This window comes from Kwoniella shivajii, chromosome 2, assembly GCF_035658355.1.
Source record: "Kwoniella shivajii chromosome 2, complete sequence".
NCBI classification, from domain to species: Eukaryota; Fungi; Basidiomycota; class Tremellomycetes; order Tremellales; family Cryptococcaceae; genus Kwoniella; species Kwoniella shivajii.
In genome coordinates, this window is record NC_085909.1 from 1720643 (window position 1) to 1741794 (window position 21152).

General features: G+C 44.1%; 8 protein-coding genes across 8 annotated transcripts; 3 read left to right on the forward strand and 5 right to left on the reverse strand.

The window, feature by feature from the left end:
• Positions 1 to 320: 320 nt before the first annotated feature.
• On the reverse strand, positions 321 to 2824 carry IL334_001988 (uncharacterized protein; the record flags this gene model as incomplete). Its single annotated transcript, XM_062933735.1, has 11 exons — positions 321 to 338; positions 444 to 512; positions 622 to 712; positions 851 to 1007; positions 1144 to 1288; positions 1505 to 1735; positions 1863 to 2016; positions 2117 to 2252; positions 2361 to 2443; positions 2528 to 2597; positions 2707 to 2824. The coding sequence occupies 11 exons, from the start codon at positions 2822 to 2824 to the stop codon at positions 321 to 323; spliced, it is 1272 nt and encodes a 423-aa protein (XP_062789786.1).
• Positions 2825 to 3227: 403 nt separating this feature from the next.
• Positions 3228 to 4796, forward strand: IL334_001989 (uncharacterized protein; the record flags this gene model as incomplete). Its single annotated transcript, XM_062933736.1, has 4 exons — positions 3228 to 3536; positions 3634 to 3813; positions 3914 to 4506; positions 4622 to 4796. The coding sequence occupies 4 exons, from the start codon at positions 3228 to 3230 to the stop codon at positions 4794 to 4796; spliced, it is 1257 nt and encodes a 418-aa protein (XP_062789787.1).
• Positions 4797 to 5491: 695 nt separating this feature from the next.
• On the forward strand, positions 5492 to 7829 carry IL334_001990 (uncharacterized protein; the record flags this gene model as incomplete). Its single annotated transcript, XM_062933737.1, has 4 exons — positions 5492 to 6045; positions 6280 to 6339; positions 6576 to 7262; positions 7526 to 7829. The coding sequence occupies 4 exons, from the start codon at positions 5492 to 5494 to the stop codon at positions 7827 to 7829; spliced, it is 1605 nt and encodes a 534-aa protein (XP_062789788.1).
• A 365-nt stretch (positions 7830 to 8194) lies between these two features.
• IL334_001991 (uncharacterized protein) lies at positions 8195 to 11259 on the reverse strand (the record flags this gene model as incomplete). Its single annotated transcript, XM_062933738.1, has 6 exons — positions 8195 to 8304; positions 8461 to 8672; positions 8785 to 10554; positions 10632 to 10794; positions 10874 to 10943; positions 11008 to 11259. The coding sequence occupies 6 exons, from the start codon at positions 11257 to 11259 to the stop codon at positions 8195 to 8197; spliced, it is 2577 nt and encodes an 858-aa protein (XP_062789789.1).
• A 1000-nt stretch (positions 11260 to 12259) lies between these two features.
• Positions 12260 to 12613, forward strand: IL334_001992 (uncharacterized protein; the record flags this gene model as incomplete). Its single annotated transcript, XM_062933739.1, has 1 exon — positions 12260 to 12613. One exon carries the CDS (start codon positions 12260 to 12262, stop codon positions 12611 to 12613), a length of 354 nt encoding a protein of 117 aa, XP_062789790.1.
• A 742-nt stretch (positions 12614 to 13355) lies between these two features.
• On the reverse strand, positions 13356 to 17034 carry IL334_001993 (uncharacterized protein; the record flags this gene model as incomplete). The annotated part of the gene is made up of 7 exons (XM_062933740.1): positions 13356 to 13703; positions 13746 to 15034; positions 15079 to 15277; positions 15329 to 16415; positions 16477 to 16735; positions 16801 to 16806; positions 16863 to 17034. 7 exons carry the CDS (start codon positions 17032 to 17034, stop codon positions 13356 to 13358), a joined length of 3360 nt encoding a protein of 1119 aa, XP_062789791.1.
• A 327-nt stretch (positions 17035 to 17361) lies between these two features.
• On the reverse strand, positions 17362 to 17885 carry IL334_001994 (uncharacterized protein; the record flags this gene model as incomplete). Its single annotated transcript, XM_062933741.1, has 3 exons — positions 17362 to 17506; positions 17571 to 17696; positions 17878 to 17885. The coding sequence occupies 3 exons, from the start codon at positions 17883 to 17885 to the stop codon at positions 17362 to 17364; spliced, it is 279 nt and encodes a 92-aa protein (XP_062789792.1).
• Positions 17886 to 18100: 215 nt separating this feature from the next.
• IL334_001995 (E1-like protein-activating enzyme Gsa7p/Apg7p) lies at positions 18101 to 20625 on the reverse strand (the record flags this gene model as incomplete). The annotated part of the gene is made up of 11 exons (XM_062933742.1): positions 18101 to 18268; positions 18331 to 18490; positions 18534 to 18649; positions 18696 to 19010; positions 19072 to 19230; positions 19277 to 19421; positions 19476 to 19753; positions 19799 to 19951; positions 20005 to 20172; positions 20228 to 20326; positions 20389 to 20625. The coding sequence occupies 11 exons, from the start codon at positions 20623 to 20625 to the stop codon at positions 18101 to 18103; spliced, it is 1998 nt and encodes a 665-aa protein (XP_062789793.1).
• Positions 20626 to 21152: the final 527 nt, after the last annotated feature.

Sequence of the window (21152 nt, forward strand, 5' to 3'; positions counted from 1 at the left end):
CTGTTTCTTGATTTGTGTCAGGTAATTTGTTGTTGATATAGTATATGAATTGTGACATGTCTCAAGACATGATTTTGTATTAATTGGTATATCCGCATCACTCGTGTCATCGTATCGTGATGACTTGAAGTTGTCAACTCATTGCTGCTCATCTTTGGAAAACATGTCGACTGATTATGCATTGATTACGAAACAATCATGTGCTTGACGTTAACTCCTTTCAATTCAAATTCGAGTCTAGCTACTCGAACTCCTTCTTCTAGACATCACAGTTTCATGCTGCTTTCCTGCCTACTGGTTGATCTTAACTGATACCATGCTCAAGCACCTCCTGTAGCCTAATGAAGCAAAGTGACAGCGCATCGAAATCAGTTGATTTCCCAATTGCCATAAAATCCCATTGAGATTAAATCAAAGAGATACTACGAAATTTTTGAACTTACTTTATCGTATAAGGATTTCACAACGTCACCGACTTGTTTCAATGTATCTAAAGCAGTAGAATACATTGGCTATATTACAACAATTCATTAGCTTTTTGCTTTTGGTTTCATTCACCTCTCCGAGGGATGCAATATAGGTTTCAAACAGAAAAGGGAAAAAAACAGAAATGTAACTCACATCTTCCGAAGGTTCATTGTAGACTTCCAGAGTACCGACTTGCTCATTTAATACACCGTAAAATACTTGATCCAAGATCATTTGACTCAACCTGTTTATTGGTTAAATAATATCAGCGATTTGTCCACATTTCAGCTTCCTTGTCTTGTTTTTCCGAGACGAATATCGTAGTCATCGGTGGAATCTTTTACCCTAATCAATCGAGACTCAAGAGCAGAACCAAACTCACTTCTCTTCAACCACTTGCAGGCCCTGTCCTACTTCTTGAGCTATCCAAGACAGTTCAACAGCGGAATAAGGTTCGATAACTCTGATTAAATTTTGCTCGAGCAAGGTGTCGTATAGATGTGAAAGATGAGATCTGATCAATGGGTCTTGTTGAAGTTCTGCATATTCGTATGAGTCAAGTTTATTACCATAAGTCAGCAAAGATTAATTTTTATCCATGAACAGCGACTCAGTCATCGAGTTTCGTATCTGAAAGGATATGGATTGGTCTCAAGTCCATGTGACACTACTCACGCTCTTGATAATCTTTCAAAGCAGTCTTGAATAGCTCCAAACTCCTCTCCTTTAATGCCTTTGCAGTTGCTCGCATAGCCTCCAAATCTTTTCCTGCGTGAGGAGCTGCCGACTTTAGTAAAAGTAAAGGTGGAACGTCGTCAGGCTGTGTTGGGCAAAAACGGCATCAGTCAATCTGCACCTTTCCTGTATTTTCCGAACCCGACCACCTTCTGTGATCCAGTCTCGTCGATCATTGCTTGATGACTCCGTCGTAAGAGGGACTTTAACATAACACCTCATGAAATTCCTTCGTGGGACTTCCCTTGACGACACACAATCGTCCCCGCTTCCAGCTCAAGATTCGAAACGTCAAACTCACCAAACTCATCATGATTTTACATAACAACATGTACTTTAACGCTCTTAAAGCTCTCGGATCTTTTTCGTCGATTTGGGAGAAGCCTTCGAAGGCTTCGAAGAAATAAGAATAACCGGTTTTGTAGTCTTTATCATCTGCCATTATAGCACCTGATTGTAGATCTAGTTGAGCTTGAAGTAAAGGAGGACAGTAGATTGAGTTGGCTGTAGTTCTTGCTGATGCAAGTGCGGTCTATGGTTGTTTTCAATGATTCGAGTTGAATCCGTAGTGAGGCAAGGAGAGGTATCAACAGTACATCAGCTTATATCCTTGACTCCAAATCATACTCGTCAGTAGTAAAAGTTGCGAACAAACTTACCTTGGCTCTGGGTAAATTGTTTATAGCATGAGCGGCTCTAGATTCTAATAAGTAAACCTCTGTTAAGATTATTTTGTCATCTAATTGTTTCAATTCTTTGAGTAAGGTTTCAATCATCGTTAAAGCTGTTCTATACTGTTCCGAGTCGAGTTGTCTAGAACACAAAAATACATCTTAGCTCGGCTTCAAGAGTCACACAGACTGTCAAGACTAGCTGAAGATACGCGATGATGAGAACCGAGACTGAAACTCACAATCCAATGAGTTTAATCTCTAATGATTGTCTCAAGAACACTCTCTTCTCTTCTCTTGCCCATGTAATATTATCATTAGTGACTTTCATTTGCAAATCCCTTGATGAAGATGGGAAATAATCAATGAGAGTTCGAACTGTATCGCGATGTCAGCAACGTTGATTATTGATTGTCAGCCATAAAACATAATGGTCTCAAGACCTAGGATCTTGGTCATTCCATCAAGTGAGATAGATTCACTCACTCAGTTTTGCTGTTTTAGCTTTAGCAATTTGTGACATGAAAGTCCTTGAATCCGTCACCAGTTGAGCTAGTTCTTGTGCTTTACTATTAGGATTCGTTTGAGACTACTCATCAGAATTGCTTTTTCTCCTTTTAACAGACGGATGAGGTGGTTTTCGTCAAGCTCACTTGTGATCTCTATATAATGCACCGAGCTTCACCAGAGCTGTCTCTTGATCTCTGAGTTCATCTTCGTCCACTATATAGCCCACAAATCAGCTTGAAATCTGACAGATGAGATGGATCTTGCCGTATGCAGTCCCTCTTGGAGGACAGAGGACAAGAGATGGAGCAGAATATGGACTGACCTGCTTTCCTCGACAATATATCTCGGTAGATTTGTTCTGCTTTCGCTGGATCACTCGATGACGATGATGCTGCATCGAGCTGTGATGATGAGCTGTACTGTTCAGGTGGTATGGCCATTGTGATATTACACTGGGAAGTCGAGTGTTGCTAGGTGTTGTGCCTGTTGAGAATTGAAGATATATCATACAATAATTGATGAATCAAATGATGAATATGATGAAATATGAATGATGAACAACGCGTAGGTGCAAGGTGGTGGTGGTGGTGAAGCAGGGGACTGTAAAATGGGAGTAGTATTTAAACACCTCTGAATTGGTGGTTGGAGACCCCACATTGATGAGACCTTTTCCATCTAATCCGAAAGAGACGAAAGAAAGGGAAGAGAGGGATGATGAGATGATGAGATGACATGGATTGATGATGATGAGCAAGCATATCTGTCATCTCGAGAAATTACCATCACATTCAACTTCAAATATAGTATTGAGGCCATTGATCGCCTGTAATCCAGCTGGTAACCATGTCAACCAATCTTCCTTTACCTCAATTTTACTCTCAAACACTTGAATCCCTCCAACCTATATTCGATGATACATTATCGTTATCGGATGCATCTACCCAATCGATCCTTTTATCAGCACTGGACAACTTGTATTTGATACAGCGAATGATCCACTCGCTGGGAATATTCTCGGAGAACGAATCTGCTGATGAAGTCGGAGAAAGGGAATTGGTATTTATGAGTTTGGGTTGGGTTATAGGTTCTTCTGAAGAAAAAGGTGGTTTGAACGGAAGGGATCATAGGATCGAAACTCTACAGAGATCAGAGGTGAATCATCTTTCACTATCACAATCGATCGTGTCGTTTTTCCAGAGGGTCCACTGCATCATATGCTGATTTAGTACGATTTGGAAAAACATTGTAGACCGCCTACAATACTTATTTGGAATTACTGGATTCATACCAAGTCCTCACTCCGGAGGAACAAGCTGATTCAGCAGCTATGGCTGGAGGAACAAGTTCTACACCTAAAGATCCAGCGAAGAAAAGAGAAGCTAAGATAAGACAATATAAGAGGGAGAAGGATTTGAGAGAAAAGATATCCGTAAGCCATGCATGGCTTATTCGCTTTCCAGTTGAAAGCGAGTTGAAGACGAGTAGGAGGGAAAGCTGACCTTGTATGCCTTTATCATAATCTATAATAGGGCTCTTTGAAAGATCATCCTGAAACTTCTTCCTCACCTATAACATTCCTTCTTTCACTACTTCCATCTTTTTCTAAATCATCTTCTAATTCAAAATCATCAAATACAAGTACGAGTCGACCATCTGTAATTTCGACTAATACAGGCTCGACTTCAGTGAATAATGGTGAAGATAATGAAGAAACTTCAAGACACAGCATATTATTGATTTTAAGGTTATTACATACTTTAACTTTGAGTTCATTATCATCTATATATATGGAAATGGAATTACTCTCATCAGCACCAGCTTCAATAACATCTATCGCCGAAAGAGATCGAGATCCAAGAGAGATCAAAAGAGAAGAAGGAGAAACTATTGATAATACATGGAAATTAGATAGACAACCTTCAAATTATAAACCAAGGGAATTAATCTCAGGTGGTGGAAAAGTTTTGAGACCTTTTACGATTTTACCTTCAACTCAACAAATGTCCGATAGAGAAAGATTGAAAGGAGATGTTTTCAAACAGAGCTGGAGATTACCAACTATGACTATTGATGAGTATCTACAAGAAGAACAGAGAAGGGGTAATATAATTACTGGAGGAGGGTGAGTGGTTTCTTAGCGCACCATCTTTTGGGTATACTTCCGTAGAAGGACGATTGTATGGTTTAATGATGTCCTCTTTGGAAAAACCCGCTGATTACAATGGTCTTCTATATAGCCAAGCGTCATATGACGCTCCTACGGAATCTGAATTACTAGAATTAGCAGCCGAGAACGACGGTTCAACCTTAGCTGAACAGAAAGCTGAACAAAAGAGATTGAAAGAAGAGAATTGGGCAAACTTCACTGATGATAATAAGAAGGGAGCTGGAAATACCATGAACAAGGGATAAATACGTTCTCCTATAATACAGAAAGTACATATGGTACACCTCAGGTGTGGTCATACCACTTGGTCAATAGTCAATCACGGACCGTACCATAGCCAATTATAGGGATAACAACCAGGTCTATTGGTTTATGCACCCCACAAAGTGCTTTACGAAATCTAGGGGAAGGCTTTTACAATGACATACTCAACTAACGTTTCCGTCTTGAATTCTCCTTTCATTCGACTCAAAATCCCAGTGTTGATGTCCTTTGACAATCTCATCCTGACCCACACCATCAATCCAAACTTGTGTGCGATTATCGAAATCCTTTGGTGTGGACGACCGTTTCAAGTCTGGTATCTCAATTGTGAGTCTGAGGTGATGGCAACCCATAGTTTTGCCTTTGGTGGACCAGTCTATGTTCTACAAGTCAACCAATACAGGTCCCTCGATCTGCATATCGTCAGTAGTATTCATCGTCTGAGAAAGCAAATAATCGTCAACAGGTATCAAGCCTGCCAAATAGTAAAAAATAAGAGCCCACTATCGCTATTGAATCCCAAAATAGGTGACCACTGATCCAACAACGAAGAGTGAAAGACCGAGTCCTTTGGATTCCAGCAAGGTGATAAAGATTCTCACCTACTTCGACACCTGAATTACAACGACTGTTCTTCAAAAGCGATCTCAGCTAATCTTATAAACATATAATCAAAATGCCCTTTGATCCTTTAGTGATAACGTCACCTAGAACACCCTCTGCTTTATTGGCATCATTGATCTTGTCTCCTAGAATAGGGGATTCGTTTTCTCCTACATCATCATCATCTGTCCCACAACCTATTTTATCAATTCTATCGCCTTTATTACCTTCTTATTCAGGGATACCTTCCAAAGTGACCAGACCTCCCACTCCCCTTCCATGTCCACGTCCATTTCCATTTCCATCTCCAGGTCCATCATCAGATTCAGGAATTTTGCGAAAGTATGGATTTCCAGATCCAGATCACTGCTCGCCTACTAATCTGCCCAAAGTCACCTATAGGAGATTAACGAATTTGGAATCACTTCAAATCGCATTATTGATTTCTAGACAATTCTATCCTCATCGAAATCACCCGAAAGAGTTGATGAAGGTATCCATTGATTTAGCGGGAAAATTAGATCAGGTAGGTGTTAAATGGGATAAGAAGAGGAAAATTATGGGAATGCATTTGAGAGGGTTATGGGATGTTAGTGGTGGAGGGAAAGGTAGTGTTGATTGTCTAAAGTGAGTTGGATAATAAGGGAGATATATAATGTCTCACACTCATCGGCCTGGTCTTCGTGCGATACGGGATGGGAAGGGATGAATCATTACTGTCCACTGGCAAGATGAGAATTGATTGGACCAATACAGTAACAGCATGACATGATATGCGGTTCTTGATCGCTGTCCTGGAGATTTATTGCTCTCGATGGTATCTGAACATAAGAGTAATTATAGCTAACATGAGGACCATAGTCTATATATCCAAGGTTCATTCGTCACTACAGCTGAAGTACCCCACCCGTTGGATACTACGTGAGTTTCATGATTTATGTTTCATGTGGACTTCCCAGCTATGTTCGTTCAGCAGCTAGGAATACCTATATCGTCGTGTTTTCCTGACAGGTTTATACGAATGGTTGGAATTTGGAATACTCTTTACTCATCACATTAGCATCCTCAATCCTTTCATCGGTATTGGGGTATTATGGAATATATGACACGAATCCAGAACTGGTAACCATGTGACTGACCTTGAGAATTACGATTAGACCACTTGCGATCCCACTTGCCCCGGAACATGTTTATCCGCCTTTAGACCATTCGATCCAAGCAGGTCTGTTGACTGCCTTACCGATGAATATGGAGCATGAACGGCAACAGCCTATATTGACTCACAAGAAATCATCAATGTCAATATCACTCTCTCGGCGACCATCTTTCGCCCATCATAGGAGCTCGAATGGGCCCGGACATGATATAGGACACAGGTCATCGATCAATTCACTGACTTCTATCATAGCTCGTCCGTTGAAAAGGAACAGAGAATCAAGCTTCACAGCTACTACTACTCCTGCCCTTGTCCCATTTATCGATCCATTCAACCCAGGCGCAGCCATTAAGAACAATGGTAATGGAAACGGAAATGGAAATGGCATTGGTACTGATACCCGTGACAACAACCATATTAACAATGAATCCGCTTTCCACGAAAGACCCAGTATTGATATTTCAAGATGCACTAACGATCCAAATGACAACTTGCCAAACACCAATAATCACGACATGCACTCCTTCAGCTTTAGTCAAGGTCATACTCTCACACATGCACATGCGAGACCAGGATTCGAACTTCACGAAGGACAAAGAGTGGATGCCAAAGAACTAGAAAGGGAAAGGAGGAAAGAAAGATGGAGAGAGAGGAAGAAGAGAGTTGCATTGAGGATAAGGGTTGATGGGTGAGTGGAATGACGTTTCATCGTTCGAGTCTCTACGGAAAGATTCAGTTGAATGGTGGTTCCATGTGTACTATACGAGTCGCGCTGTGAGGAACATCTGGAAGGTCTACGTCCCACTCTGTGATTATCCCGAGTTCAAACAAACACCTCTCTCCCAATTTTACTCCCTTCAGATATACCTCGCTCAGATTATCTCCCCTTTTCGTACACGACTGACTTCCGGGCCTTGTGATAAGTACTAATTGTGTCCGATACAATCATAGATCCCTCCCTCATCCTCACTCAGGATACTCTACCGCCCGAACAGCTCGAACAGCCCGTGCACGTCGAGTGGCTCAAACACCTATGACATCCCGTTCAACCCACTTGATACAACCTTACTCGGCAATCTCAGCACCTGTTAAATCTGCTCATTCATACTCACTTGCAAATAAAAGAAGGAAAAGGAGATTCAACCTTTCGTTTGACCTTCAGTTACGAGTTGGGAATAAGAGGTATTCACTGGGTAAAGAGAGGCAACCTAAAAGTGCCAGAAGGTTAAATTTTGGTGGGTACGAAATGAGATGAGAGGAGACGAGATGACAAAGTCAAATAGTCAGTAGATGCAAGATGACAAGTAAATAGTAATTAGTATTCGGTATTTGGTATGGATAAGTATGTCGAAAATAATTTACTTGACAAGAGACTTTCATCTTCATTTTCATTTTACGCTGTACAAAAATCTATTTTTATATTATTAAAACAATTAAAATATTTATAAAGAAACCGAAAAACAATGTGATTATGTTACTTTGAATATACCAAGGAAACATGGAGAATTTACAAGACTAAGGTTGATTATTTCATTTCCCCTTCTTTGATGCGGTATCAAACGACACGACAATCATGATACATTGGCTTCCTCCATCTGTGACTGTCACCTTCTTGAGCTATCAATCTCTTCCACCTTGAGTACTTGGAGAAGCAGTTCCTGCATTCTCAATCTGAGTGGATACTTCGAATGGTAGCCGGGTGGCTGCTTCCAGAGCCGCTCTTACTTCTCCTAAGACCGAAACATGAATTAGCATAATAATCAATACAATCCGATTCTTATGGTAATCGGGAATCACCACTCGTGACGGTGCAAGATCATGAAACCGCACATAGGCTCTCCTTCCATTGGGTATCCATCCGACATCACTTAAAAATGATCACTCACCCGCCATAGTATCGATACCAGCCCACATAGTTCCATAAGCTTCCAACCCAGCCAAGATAACTTTGACATTGGTCAGAAGAGCTTCTACTTCTTCCGACCTAGAGTTGGTATATCCACTGAATGTATTTTCCGCTTGTACCGCCAGTGCAAGGAGTAAGAAAGCGTAGGCACCTGTTACTAAACCACATGAACAGAATGGTGGCCATTTAGGACTACATTAGGCAACAGGAAAAAATAACGATTAGCTGATCGATCGACGTGACAGGGGGGACGACGAATGCTATGCTGATCATGTTTCTGGCCAGGCTCAAATCGTAAACTCACGGTCCATCCCACATTGCTATGACAGCAGATCTATGAAGCACTTCCAATCTCACGATGGTATGAGCAGCTGTAGCACATCTTGCCAAACTTATACCTGGAGGGAAAACATCTAATTTCTGAACATCAGGTGGTGGTAACACTTTATCAGATTTATCATCTACACCCCAAGCTTTGTGCGGTTTATTCGAACCTGCAATACTTGAAGATCCAAGTGAGACTCTTCTGCTGTTTGATTCTGCATCCGAGGGTGTTACTGAAGATCTTTGGTTTAAAGGTGGGGGAGTTTGAATAGGTACGATGGAAGCTGTCATTTCAGGATAATGATGAGGTTCTTGATGTACCGGTGCGTACAAGTTCGCTGCTCCACCAGGATATGAGAACCATGGCGCAGGTAAACTTTCGGGATACGTTTCCGGTGCCCACATATCATCAACCATTCCATAATTGTATACCCCATCGGCCCCACTAGAATTCTCGTAAGACGTCCAATCACTTGGTTGAAGGGCATTTTCGACATACTGATTTATATCATGACCATGTGAATAGTCACCATTAGAATCAGAATTTAATCCCTGACCATTGGTGTAAAGCATCTGGTCGTATCCTTGATGAGTCATGTAATTCACAGCAGGAGCGGAATAAGGCATATGTGGGTCTTGTTGAGATATCCCAGAGACTAGTCTGCCAGGTGAAGTCAGAGGCTGGTGATTCCCTTGATTACCTAAAGTAGGCGGAGTATCGATGTAACCTTCTTGAGTCGCAGGAGAATCGACAAAATCAGGAGCTTGAGGTAAACCACATATTTTCTTACTGAAGAGTGAAACTTCCGGGAAAGCTTGCCATCTATGAATGTGGATATGTACGACCGCTAAACCGAGTCTAGCTTGAAGTTGTTGATTTCTAGTCACTTCTTCTTCTCCACCGGGTACCAGATCGACTACTGCAGTTTTCTCCGCTTGTTTGATGAGATCCATGATTTTCTTATCCATATCGTACATTTTCTCCCTCACTCCAGCGCTATCTGTTGTATGAGTTGCATGATTCGCCGAAAAGAGACCACTTTCAGCTCCGCCGTTATTCGCAAGATCTGGGAAATAGACGCTTGTGACTAGATTGGCCACTCTTAGGGTCTGTTTGACAGTTTCGATGAAATTCTCCCAAGAGCGATCCATTACTTGGCATATAGGGTAATTGACAAAGACTCCCGGATCATCAGGTCCTACGATGGGTTGTTGTCCAGTGACCAGAGCTGCCGTCAATTGACAAACGTAAGTCGTCCACCATGTTCTACGCGCCATGTCTCTTTGCCAATCCACTCCCTCTATAGTCCTTCCATTCTCATTCACATTGACATCGAGAGGTGTTTGAGAGTATCTGTCCATTTCATGTAAACCAAGTTGCATAGCTAATCGAACAGCTTGTTGAGCACGTGCTCGATTCTTGGAGACACTTCCCAGGCTTGACCATTCCCACAAAGCTACTATGGATACAGCTTGTACACACTCAATGTTCAGATTTCCACTTTCTGACATTTGGTCGACCAATCGCATAGCTTGATCAGCGAAGGATTGCGAAGCTGCTTGGCGCATACGTTTCGAACGGGAAGATTTGGAATTAGGATCTTTTGGATGAGGCACGAGAACGAGTATGGTTTGAACCGCCAGTAAGAATGGTGACGATGGAAGGAGCGTGGGTAAAATTGTTTGCAGGAACGTCCGAGGTGGCATGACCGTGACGAACGGGTGAACATCGGTATAATAACGTTCAAACCTAATTTGAGACAAGGTTTTGTTGATTAGTGTGACTCCTTTTAAGCGGATAGACAAAAGGGATTGCAAAGCACTCACACTTCTTCCCTAGTGGCGAACTGCAAGACCACTTCAGAAGTATCTTCATTGGGGTCGATCTCGCTGTCGCTCGCATCAGTCGAGGGACCATGATCGAGACTTGGTGCCATGAGCAGACTATCCAGCTTCTTTAAGAATTCCGCAAGAGCAGTAGGTGCAATGGCTGAACGCGGGCAAGGGAACATACATCAGCTTGTTGGGTCATGCAACTGCTGTCACCTTTTCTATAAACGGGATCTCACCTGGACGTCTCTTTCTCGCACCTCCTCTACGTGATTTCACAAAGACACATTCCAGATTCTTTCTCGCACACTATTATTCAATCCGTTAACACCGGACCATATTCTGGGACAAGGCATATAGAAGGGGAACTCACCTGTCCGCAGACGGGCTGCTTCCCATCACATTTAGCTTTCTTGGTTCTGCAGCTCAGACAAGCGGCTTTCACAGGTGCTGCTTTCGAACCACCTATCCATTTCCCAACACCACCTCCTAAATCTGATGGGTTCGCTTGTTGAGTTTGATCTGATCCAGTCGGCGAAACAGATGGATCACTACCGTCCATCAAGAAATCCGGGTTCGAATAAGGATGATACGCTGCCATTGTCATTGGGATGTGATTGTGCATTTGTCTATGATGGTGTATTAATTATGATATCTTCCAGTTGGACCGGTGATGGAGTATTAACAACTGTGGCGACTACGCGCCAAGAGAGAACAATTAGGTGCCAGAAAGATGGGAAAGAACGTATCGATCTGGTTCAGAGTGGAATTCAGTGTATCGATGATTGCGCAGACTGATGGTCAAGGCGTTTTTCGAATGAATGTGAAAGCAAGGTCAGGCTGTAGGATTTATTACAAAGCTGATTTGCACAGTAGTTTCTATGTTTAAGTTGACTGTTATGACAATTGATATATATTATTACCTGATTCAGCTTTGTCAAATGCAAAGAACTAAATCAAATGAGATGGGATGAAATAGGCGAATCTGATCATATCATGATGATTCCCATTTGAATAACCGAAGTGAGAGATGCAATTGGGGGTTACTACCTTTGATTAGGATTCTGATCCCGGTTCTTTCATTTAAAATTACTAATTACAATTAACAAAGTTACCCTAATTGGGATTCAGATGAAAAGGCTATTTTCCACCCTCACACGGCCGTATCAATACAGATGGCAGCGGAATCAATACGAATACATGTAATCAACAGGATAACCTCCACCTTTTTTTGTCAACCTCCACCTTTGCCACCCTCCTGTTCGGAAATCACTCTTGAATGACTGCCACACATCGTGAAAATCCCGAAGAGAAGAATCGGCGTTTTGAGCCATGTGTCTTTGAAATAGACGAAACTGCCACATTCAGTTTTTACTTTTCCCCCCTTTTACCACCTGAATGTATGAGAGAGAGTGGGAGAGCGAATTCGGTGAGAGTGAGTTGTGGTGTATCGTAGGATTCAACGTTTTAATCATCCATATCAGCACTAAGAGTTCTCTTTCTTCATCCTTCAAGTAGAAAAGACCAAAATCAAAGATGGTGAGTTATACATCCTTTCACATCGACCTAGCTCTCGGCGTCGCCTTAGAGAATGAGGGAGAAAGAATAGGATATACAATGGAAAAATGCAATGGACGAGGAAAAAAGATATAATGGATACTATGGATTGGATAGAATGGATTCATGAACTGGGAGAGAACGGGGATGTTTGGAAAATGGAAAGATCACATGAAGAGAGACTAGGTGGACCTCTGGAAGGTAGATCGAACGTTGATGACGAGTTGAAGGGGAAAAGTGGTGCAAGGGATGTTGGAGGTAAAGATAAACCTGTAGAACTGGAACAACATTATCGACCAACTCCGTTTACATATCTCAATCAGATAAACCCATCATCTCAGACCAACCTACGCTGTCCAGATCCTAGTCAATTCCTCCTACTGTTACTTAACAATTCTGAAAGTATAGAAGGCGAATACTGATATAATCCCATTTTTCTCGTCCATCAGCCTTCCCAAAAGACTTTCATCATCAAGCAAAAGCTTGCCAAGAAGGCTCGTCAAAACAGACCCATTCCTCAATGGTTCCGTCTTAAGACCGATAGTGAGTTTCATTCAGACGTGTTCAGCACGTAACTTTGAAACAAGGATAGAATGCTGATAATGCAATCTTCTGGATTATCAGACACCATCCAAGTCAGTATTTTCTATTGCTCATCTTCCCGATATCACTATGAGTCGATTCGGTTCGAAACGATCACATCATCATGTTTCTTCCCCTTTCCTCCAGCTTAGTAGTTGTGATGGTCATATACACGAAACGGAAACTATCGTCTACTCTGACCGATCATATGCTGACATCTTTATCTGATTCGATTAGTACAACGCCAAAAGACGACACTGGCGACGAACCAAGCTCAACCTTTAAGAGCAAAAACAAAATCCAACACAGCTTCTACCCCGATTTCCCCTGTCACCCTTTACGGCCATTCTTTGTACTCTTTCATACTCTTTGCATGGTAGAGATGAATTGAATCATCTGGGTCATATGTGAACCGTTGTTGCTTTGAACGTGCTTGCTACCCCAGTCTTTGCGATGTGCGACACCGCTTGCTGTCTGAGTAATAACCCATCCTGATCATAAAATTCCACCTCACCGCACCATGCATGACCTTTATGGAGCTCGGGCTATCATCTGCATGTATTTACATTTAGACTTTGTCGATCACTCCGAACTCAAGATGAATACTACTTCGCTGGGTCTAATGAACAAGACCCCGACGTCGTGCTTGGTCTCCTTTGACGGCCGATCAGCAGAACAGCCTGGTCTGCTCCATACTGCAGAAGGTTCCTTTTCCTTTAAATCGACAGTATGCCCAGCATATGTTGCTGATGCAATCTGACTTCCTACGAGGCGTTTGACGCGAGTCGTGCTCGACGTTTGGCCAGCGGCACCAGTCACCGGAGGCGAAAGAGAAAAGTAGCTTACACCACCTTTGGCACCAGAAGGTAAGGTTGCCAATCCCAATTGCGAAACCGCAGGAATTTCAATTCCTATAAATGGACCCTGCGACTGACAACGTGTAAGCGATGGTAGAGATTATGGCGCACTCACGTTGTGCATATGTCCGATATAGCGGATGCTTGCTTTGAACCTGGTTCGGCTTCCAGCCAGTGACGATATGCACGGAATACCAATGTTGAGAATAAGACCGGGACCATCCCACGGCACATCATCGCATGATGTTTTTGAACCAGAAATGGTGGAGAAGGCATCAGCAGCTCCGTAGGCAGTGTCCGACGGTACTGGTCGTTGAGCTTGCATGAGTGGTAAGGCCTTCTTCAGACTTCGTTGAGCAGCATGGACAGAGCGTTGCTGCGCCGCTGCGCGCGGCAATACTTCAGGATAAAGGCGAGTTTCAAGCTTATGCAACCTGATGTTAGGTTTTGCATTGGCCGTTCGGATCGTGCGTGAAGTAATCCCTTGTGTCCCACCTGATACGGAAGATGATACCGAAGGTATACGCGAGATCGCTGAAGATTGAACACGATTTGTGATCCCATCTCTCGAGATGGACGAGCTATAAGATGGGTCATAAATTTGTCGTTCTTCGCGTTGGTCGATGGACACGTCGGAGAGCTTTGAGTTGACCAAGGATCGTGATCGCAGACTTGATGAGCGCAGAGACTCGGATCCCGAACTAGATTCAGGTAGATTGCTGGCAGAAGGGGTCGGTCGAGCTTTTGGGAGAAGAGATTGGGAGACTGAATTTTGGACGCGCACATTATAGTTTGGGGATCTGGTGGAGGATCGAGCTGCAGCAGCAGAGTTGCTCGGAGAACTTGCAGTGGGAGTAGCTGTTCGTGAGTGGGGTTTAGCTGACGTGGAAGCTGACGATATCTGGTTGTCGACAAGTGTTCTGACTGGAGACGACCGGTTGATACGGGGACTGTCAGCGAGTTTTGAGATGTTGACAGTGCTCGCAGCCGGAGACACAGGATGGGCAGTAGGAAAATGGAGTTGCGAGTCGCATGGTACAGCATCACTCGAAGTGAGACGATTTAAGCGCGTGATCCCTTGTGAGGTCTTCGTATCGCGTGGCCTCGGATGTGGTCTCGGAAGGTTGTTGACGGATGAGGTCGTCGAGACCGAACTGCCGAGTCGCAATCGTTTAAGGCCAGATCCCGTGCTAGAAGAGGGATCGCCAGCCGAACGAGATGATTCCGATAGACTTATGTCCCTGCTCGGGGCTGTTGATGACTTCGAGCGTCTAGCCAAACTCTCTGGCATTCCGACAACATTGGCAGCAGGCAGCATCAACTTGGATGAAGGTCGAATCGGAGAGATGGGGCGCGAGGCATGCGGTATATCTCCGCTGTTAATGAGCTCTTCATAGGAAATACCTATTTCTTATCATTTCAGCGCACTTTCATGAAGATTGACTTACCATCACTAATTTCCTTGATTGCCCAAGTATCAATTGCATGAAAACCGTCTTCGTTTTTGATCTGCATCCAATGGCGACTGATGTTTTGAAGGATCCTGCTCTTTGAGCTGTCAATGATTGAGCGAGCTTCCGATCTCACGGGCAGGCCACGTTGAATGGAAAACGTTTCCATCTTCATCAAAAGAGATGATACGAGAGCCTGCAAACGATCAGATTGACTGCCTTCGACCTGCATATGAAAATCACTCACTTGATAGACAAGAGGGGCATAGTGAACTCCATGGGGTGATCCACATTGTTGTACTAATCGATCCATAATGTCTTCCAGGAGATCCGAGCTAAATGAATTCCCTGATACCAAATCCCAAAGTTCGACACTTTGTGAGACTGCTGGAAAATGACTGAGTATAAGATGCGAAGTATAGCTGTCAATGTCGTTTACCATTTGAGATACAGCGTCGACCCAACCGTCGTTGGCCGCCGTTCCCGCTCTGATTGCGAGGTCTAGTCTTGTTCGGATGCGATGGATTGAAGTGAGGGTCGACGTGATACTGACTGGACTGATCATTTCTGCGACGCTTTCCACCATCCGGCGCCTTTCTTTGACTTCGACCAAACCAACTTCTCTGCCCCACGTATCTTTCCAGCCTCTAACAAGATAAGACATCGCTCGATGCTCCAGAGCTGTAGCACAGACCTCATCTGCCAAAGCAAATGACCAGACCCGAGGTGCACGAGCGATACACTTCTTGCAGCGGCAAGCGTCCCATTCCAGCCCGTGACAAAAATCATGCACAATCCGGGCTTCAATCTCGCTGACAAGGGAATCCAGTTGCAAGTATGTTGCTGCACGATGAATTTGAAACGCAGTTGACAGATCGAAGGTGCGATGTGAGAAATCCAGATGTCCGGCATACATGAATCCAAGACAAAAATGCAAAGACGCTGGAGTGAACGGCGGAACAGGCAAGTGGACATCGAGCGAGGAAGGAGAAAACGATGAGGTATTGAGGAATACCGAAGCGAAGTAAGGCGAGCGACTGACTAGAATAAATCGATGGGAAGCAAATACAGCGGTCGAAGACAAGGAATCGACAGAGTGATCTGAATCGTCCGAAATCGACGTTTCCGTAGCGGGTTGATCCAGATGTATGCGGACATCAGCATACAATTTGCTTCGCCACATGTACGTGAGATCTTGGCTGAGCCGATCTTGACGTTGTTTGAAGTCACCTCGCCGTCCAACGAAGCTGGATAACTCATCGCCAATGCTCTCCGTTCCATTATGACTAATCCATTCAACTACATCTCCCAGACCTTCGCCGGTATATAGCCATCTGATACAATTTAGCGAAAGCCCTCAATTCGTGACAGCTAAAGAAGATGACAAAAACTCACTCCAGCTGAGCCCTGAACAGCTCGATACTATCCACACTGTCTAGCAACAACACGTCGTCCTCCAACAGATTGAGTCTGATAGTGCTCTCCCTGTCCAAGGCCGGAAGTGCGGTGTGAGAAGCGGACGGATGCTGATTTTGATAAAGGGAGTAAAGGGACGAAACGGACGGCTGAGAATGGTGAGATTGTGAAGTAGATGACACCCCGAGTGGAGACGAGTTCAGAGCGTTATACCGGAAATAGCGCTCCTTGAAGGTTTCTTTCAGTTCAGATCCACGAATCAGCGTCAAAGGAAACTGTAATAATGTCGCACTAATCACTTACTGGGTGCTCGAGCATAAATGATGGCTATACGTCAGCCGAAAGACTATGAAGACAATACTCACCCTTATGACCCCATATTTTCTCGGGCAAGCCTGCACATTCCCAGCTGACATCTCCAAATCGATCTGCGGCTAGGTGGAAAAGAGATTTGAGATTTTTTGCCCATATATCTGTTGATTCTATTATACTTTCCTCGACTGAAGGATGATTAATATTGAGGAGGTGTCGCACCATTTGTTGGCGAATGGTTTTTAGGTGAGCTGAATCTGGTGAGACAGTAAAACATTAGTGCAACATAGAAGGGGAAGATCGATTGTAAAGAATTAATGGGGGTGTGCAAGTCTGTGCATCAACAACAATGTGCTTGTTATATCTACCGCGTCCCAGCTTATAAATTGCCGGAGTAGCCGCGAAAGTAGACGTGTATTCCGCATAGTGAAATCTTACATCAAAATGTACTGTACAAGAAAGATCGTTTTATATGTATATATACCCTCATGATAACTGATTTCAACCAAATGTCGCTGTCTGTTTTCGCAGAGCTATGGCGACAGCGATCGCTTACTGTGTCTCAGCCAAAGCCTTGATACTCCTATGACTGTTGGCTGCATGTTCTTTGGCCTTGATGATAACATCGATATGACTACCAATTTGAGCCAATAATGAATCCTGAAGTAGTGCAGTTTTATGTCCGAGTTCCTTGAAACTGTAGATCAACCATGCATGATTATCAGTCTGTACTTTAGGGTGTCCATCGCAGAGAAGCTCACGCAATTTTGGTACTTTCCAGCTGAGACTGGGTGATCAAGTGGTAGAGATGAATCGAATTTCTGGTCTTATACGTGCTTGCTATAGAATGTCGTTCCTCCACAATCTTTGAGTAGTCGAACTGAGATCTGTTTTGTGATCATTGAATATTGCAGCTGCTCGAAGACCATTTGTTCGTGAAGGCCAACGATTTCTTGGGACCGCACTCGTTGAAGGGACTATGTCTTCGAGGTTTCGACTTCCTCACCACGACCTGGCTCAGCACTCACACCCGGTGCAGGCGGATAATCACAGATACACCTCTCTTACTGGGCCATTGCTCATGTATCTCATCTTGCTGTAGTTCCTAGTCATTCCCAGGGACATAGAAGTAACGGAGTTGGGTGCACAGTCAAAGTGCAGCAGGAGTGTGCACGGACAGGTAAACAATGCAAATCCCCATGCCCTCGCAACAGAGTCTACCACATAGAGTGCAGCGTTCGGGACGTACTGGGGTAATCGCATAAATGATTGTACACATACGAACATCGTCTCACAGGCCTTCAGACTCGTCATCACTTGAGAGCCACTCAATACTGTTTAAAGCTGACTCGCTTTCAGCGTGCAGCTTGTCCAGGCCCGTCACCTGCTCCAAGATTTTGGCATCCGCGAAGACCCGAAACAACCATGATATGCCTTGCTGACGATAAGCATCTAAAACCTGACAGTTTTGAATGGACATGAGCTGAGCTCGGAAATCGCTAGTTATAGAGCGGTACTTACAATCGCGCTGCAGGCTGTGCATTTGTCATACGCTGGGCCATTCACGATGTTCGTGCGCCATTGGCCCAATATACCGCGTACTTGGTGAGGAACGTTACCTAGCGGCAGATCCTCTTCAAGTCTCGGCATATCAGCGGAAACATATGGAGGGGCATGTGCCCTACACGGAATCAGCGAGTGCTCAGTGCAAGGCACAAACATACCCAAGCGGATGTTGCAATAGAGATACGAGCAGCTCTGTAGCAGAAGCAGCTGCGATGGGTGCAACTCCTGGTCTTGTAACAGTACACATCTGATCCAGAGTTCTGTCGGTCAAAGACTACCAGTATGGTCAGTAGGACACTTTTCGTAACGTACAAACTCACATCAGTCGGCGCGACAACGTCATTGCAGTAGTAGCATCCCAGCTGATCGACGTCCGGATTCACAGGCTGTATACCATGTCTCATGACCAAATAGGTGTCAAAACCAAGTGCTGCATTGATTACTATCTTTCCTTGATTCATTCCCATCATGGTAGGTAGCCATCGCGACTCCCTGGAGTCCATTAAAAGGAAGACGGCGTCGTGTTGCGCAATCAGCTCTTCTAATTTCTGGATCTCGGCCGAGGTGGATTCGGTGAGGGAAGGTGGAACAGGATGACCAGGCATCGGGATATTGAAGGCGTAACCTTCCGTGAGCTATTCTACTGTCAGTCATCACAACGATGGAAAGCAAAAAAGATTTCGCACGAGCACGTACCATATTGGGAAAGATCTCTTTCAGCCTATCAGCAGCACACGCAGCCTTCGGACGGCCTCCATTCAGACAGTCTTCGAAACGAAAAAGCGGCTGCCGAACAGGATTCGAGAACGATACTCTCGCAGAATCTACGAAAGTAATATTGCGTACACCCCATGCCTGTAACGTATCAGCGAAGAAACGAGTTCTGATCAAACTATTTTACCATCAAATTCCGAGCCACGTAACATCCCAGAGTCCCCGCACCCAACAGCAGACATTTGGTATTCGAAACCTTGTCCAGATCGAGAGTTGGAGCGATCCTCCACTTCATCAATTTGAGATTGAGATCGACAGCTTGTTCAGCTAGGCTACGGGACACTGTCAGCGACCTCTGAGACACGCAGCAGCTAGGCTATACCCGCCGAATCGGATCCATAGTTGGCCCTAAATCTGCAACGCGACTAGCAAGCTTTCCCGCTTTGTTTCTCTCCCAGCCTACTGCCACGGGTGTCATGTTTGTAGTCATCACCTTATTGTCATCGACCATCACCTCACCCTGACGACTAGAGATCCCTTCTCTTAGACATACGATGCGGATCCTAGTCATCCCATGTATCGCGTTCAGGTAATATAAGACATTTCGAAGAGGCCACCCAGGATTCAACCGCGATGAGGATGGATCGTGAAACGCAATTATTCGCTAAAACGAATCAGCGTGATGTTATGAACGAAGGACCCAACGAACCTGTTCTGATGGAACTCCAGAGAAAAAGGATTGATACATGGCCAATGATGCGATACTTCGTACTCCTAAATCTCCTTTCACAAGGAAGGCTTCATTTAGTGAAATCTTACTGTTAGCCCAGCTGACTTCGAGTTGCCGGATTTCTTGCACGTCCTACGCATCGTCAATCAGTCGAATAGCGATGCAGAAATTATGAGGCCGTTTACCTGCTTATCAATTTCCGATAAACATCCGTCAACCAGGTCCCAAGCCGGATCCGCAACTAAGGCGGGGAATGCAAACCAATAATGATAGGTATATTTCTTGAGATCCGCATAAGTTACAAGCAAGAAAGGATTGAGAACAGGCTCGTTGGATGTGAATGAGTCCAATATCTGCTCGGTTCAGCGGTACCCTTGAGTTTCAGTGAAGGAATGCTTGGAGACTTACCATATCTACAAGGCTTCCAAACAGTTCTTTCTTGATCCCGGTCTGTCGGAATTCCTCGATAGTGTTGAACATCTTCAGAACACCTTGCACCTTGATGGACTTGACCGGAGACCTACCGTAGCTTCAGGGAATTGCATTTTGAAGATGACTTACCTTTCGACGTCCTGCCCAAAGGCATTACCACCGACCGTTACACTTCCATCTACGCCAATATTGGTTGTCTGCTGATCCGTCATACGCATGTGATTGTCCACTATCTCTCTGCCCTCCTCCAGCCATCCAGCGATCGATTGTGTGCTGTCGTCCAGCTTGAAGTCATCAAGCTTGCGAGAGGTTAGGGCAGTCCAAAAGGAAGGTGTAGGTTGCGAATTCAGAGGTTGAAACTGAAGTACTGGCATGATGACCGAGCTTTAGTCGGAATCCGTCTTGCTGAAACTAGCAATATAGAGAGTGCGAGTTAGGCTGATGGCAGACTGATATGACGTTATATTCGTTGCCTTTAGCATCGATAATGAATAACGGTGAGCAGAGTAATGAGTTGTAAAGCTTTGATCAGAGAAGCTTATCAGCATTTATTGCACTTGAGTTTACATACAACATACTCGTAAAGAAGGAGGAAAATGGTGCCCCACCTCAGAGATGGTAAGGACAAACAAAGAATGACGTTAACGGGAAAGCAAGGATAGGCACGCCAAACAGCATGATCTGCGGCGGCCTTCGCCTACTATTCGCTTCCTGACTTTGATAACGATGCATGTCAATAAATAAGGAACTCTACACTCATAAGTCCAAAAGAAGTCCTGCTTGATCATATTGTCAAACACGTATACAACGACGTGTTGGAGCTGATATACATATATAAAAGTCAGCTATATACTGGATTCAGCTACCTGTCTGACTCTGCATACTCTACTTTACCCCTCAA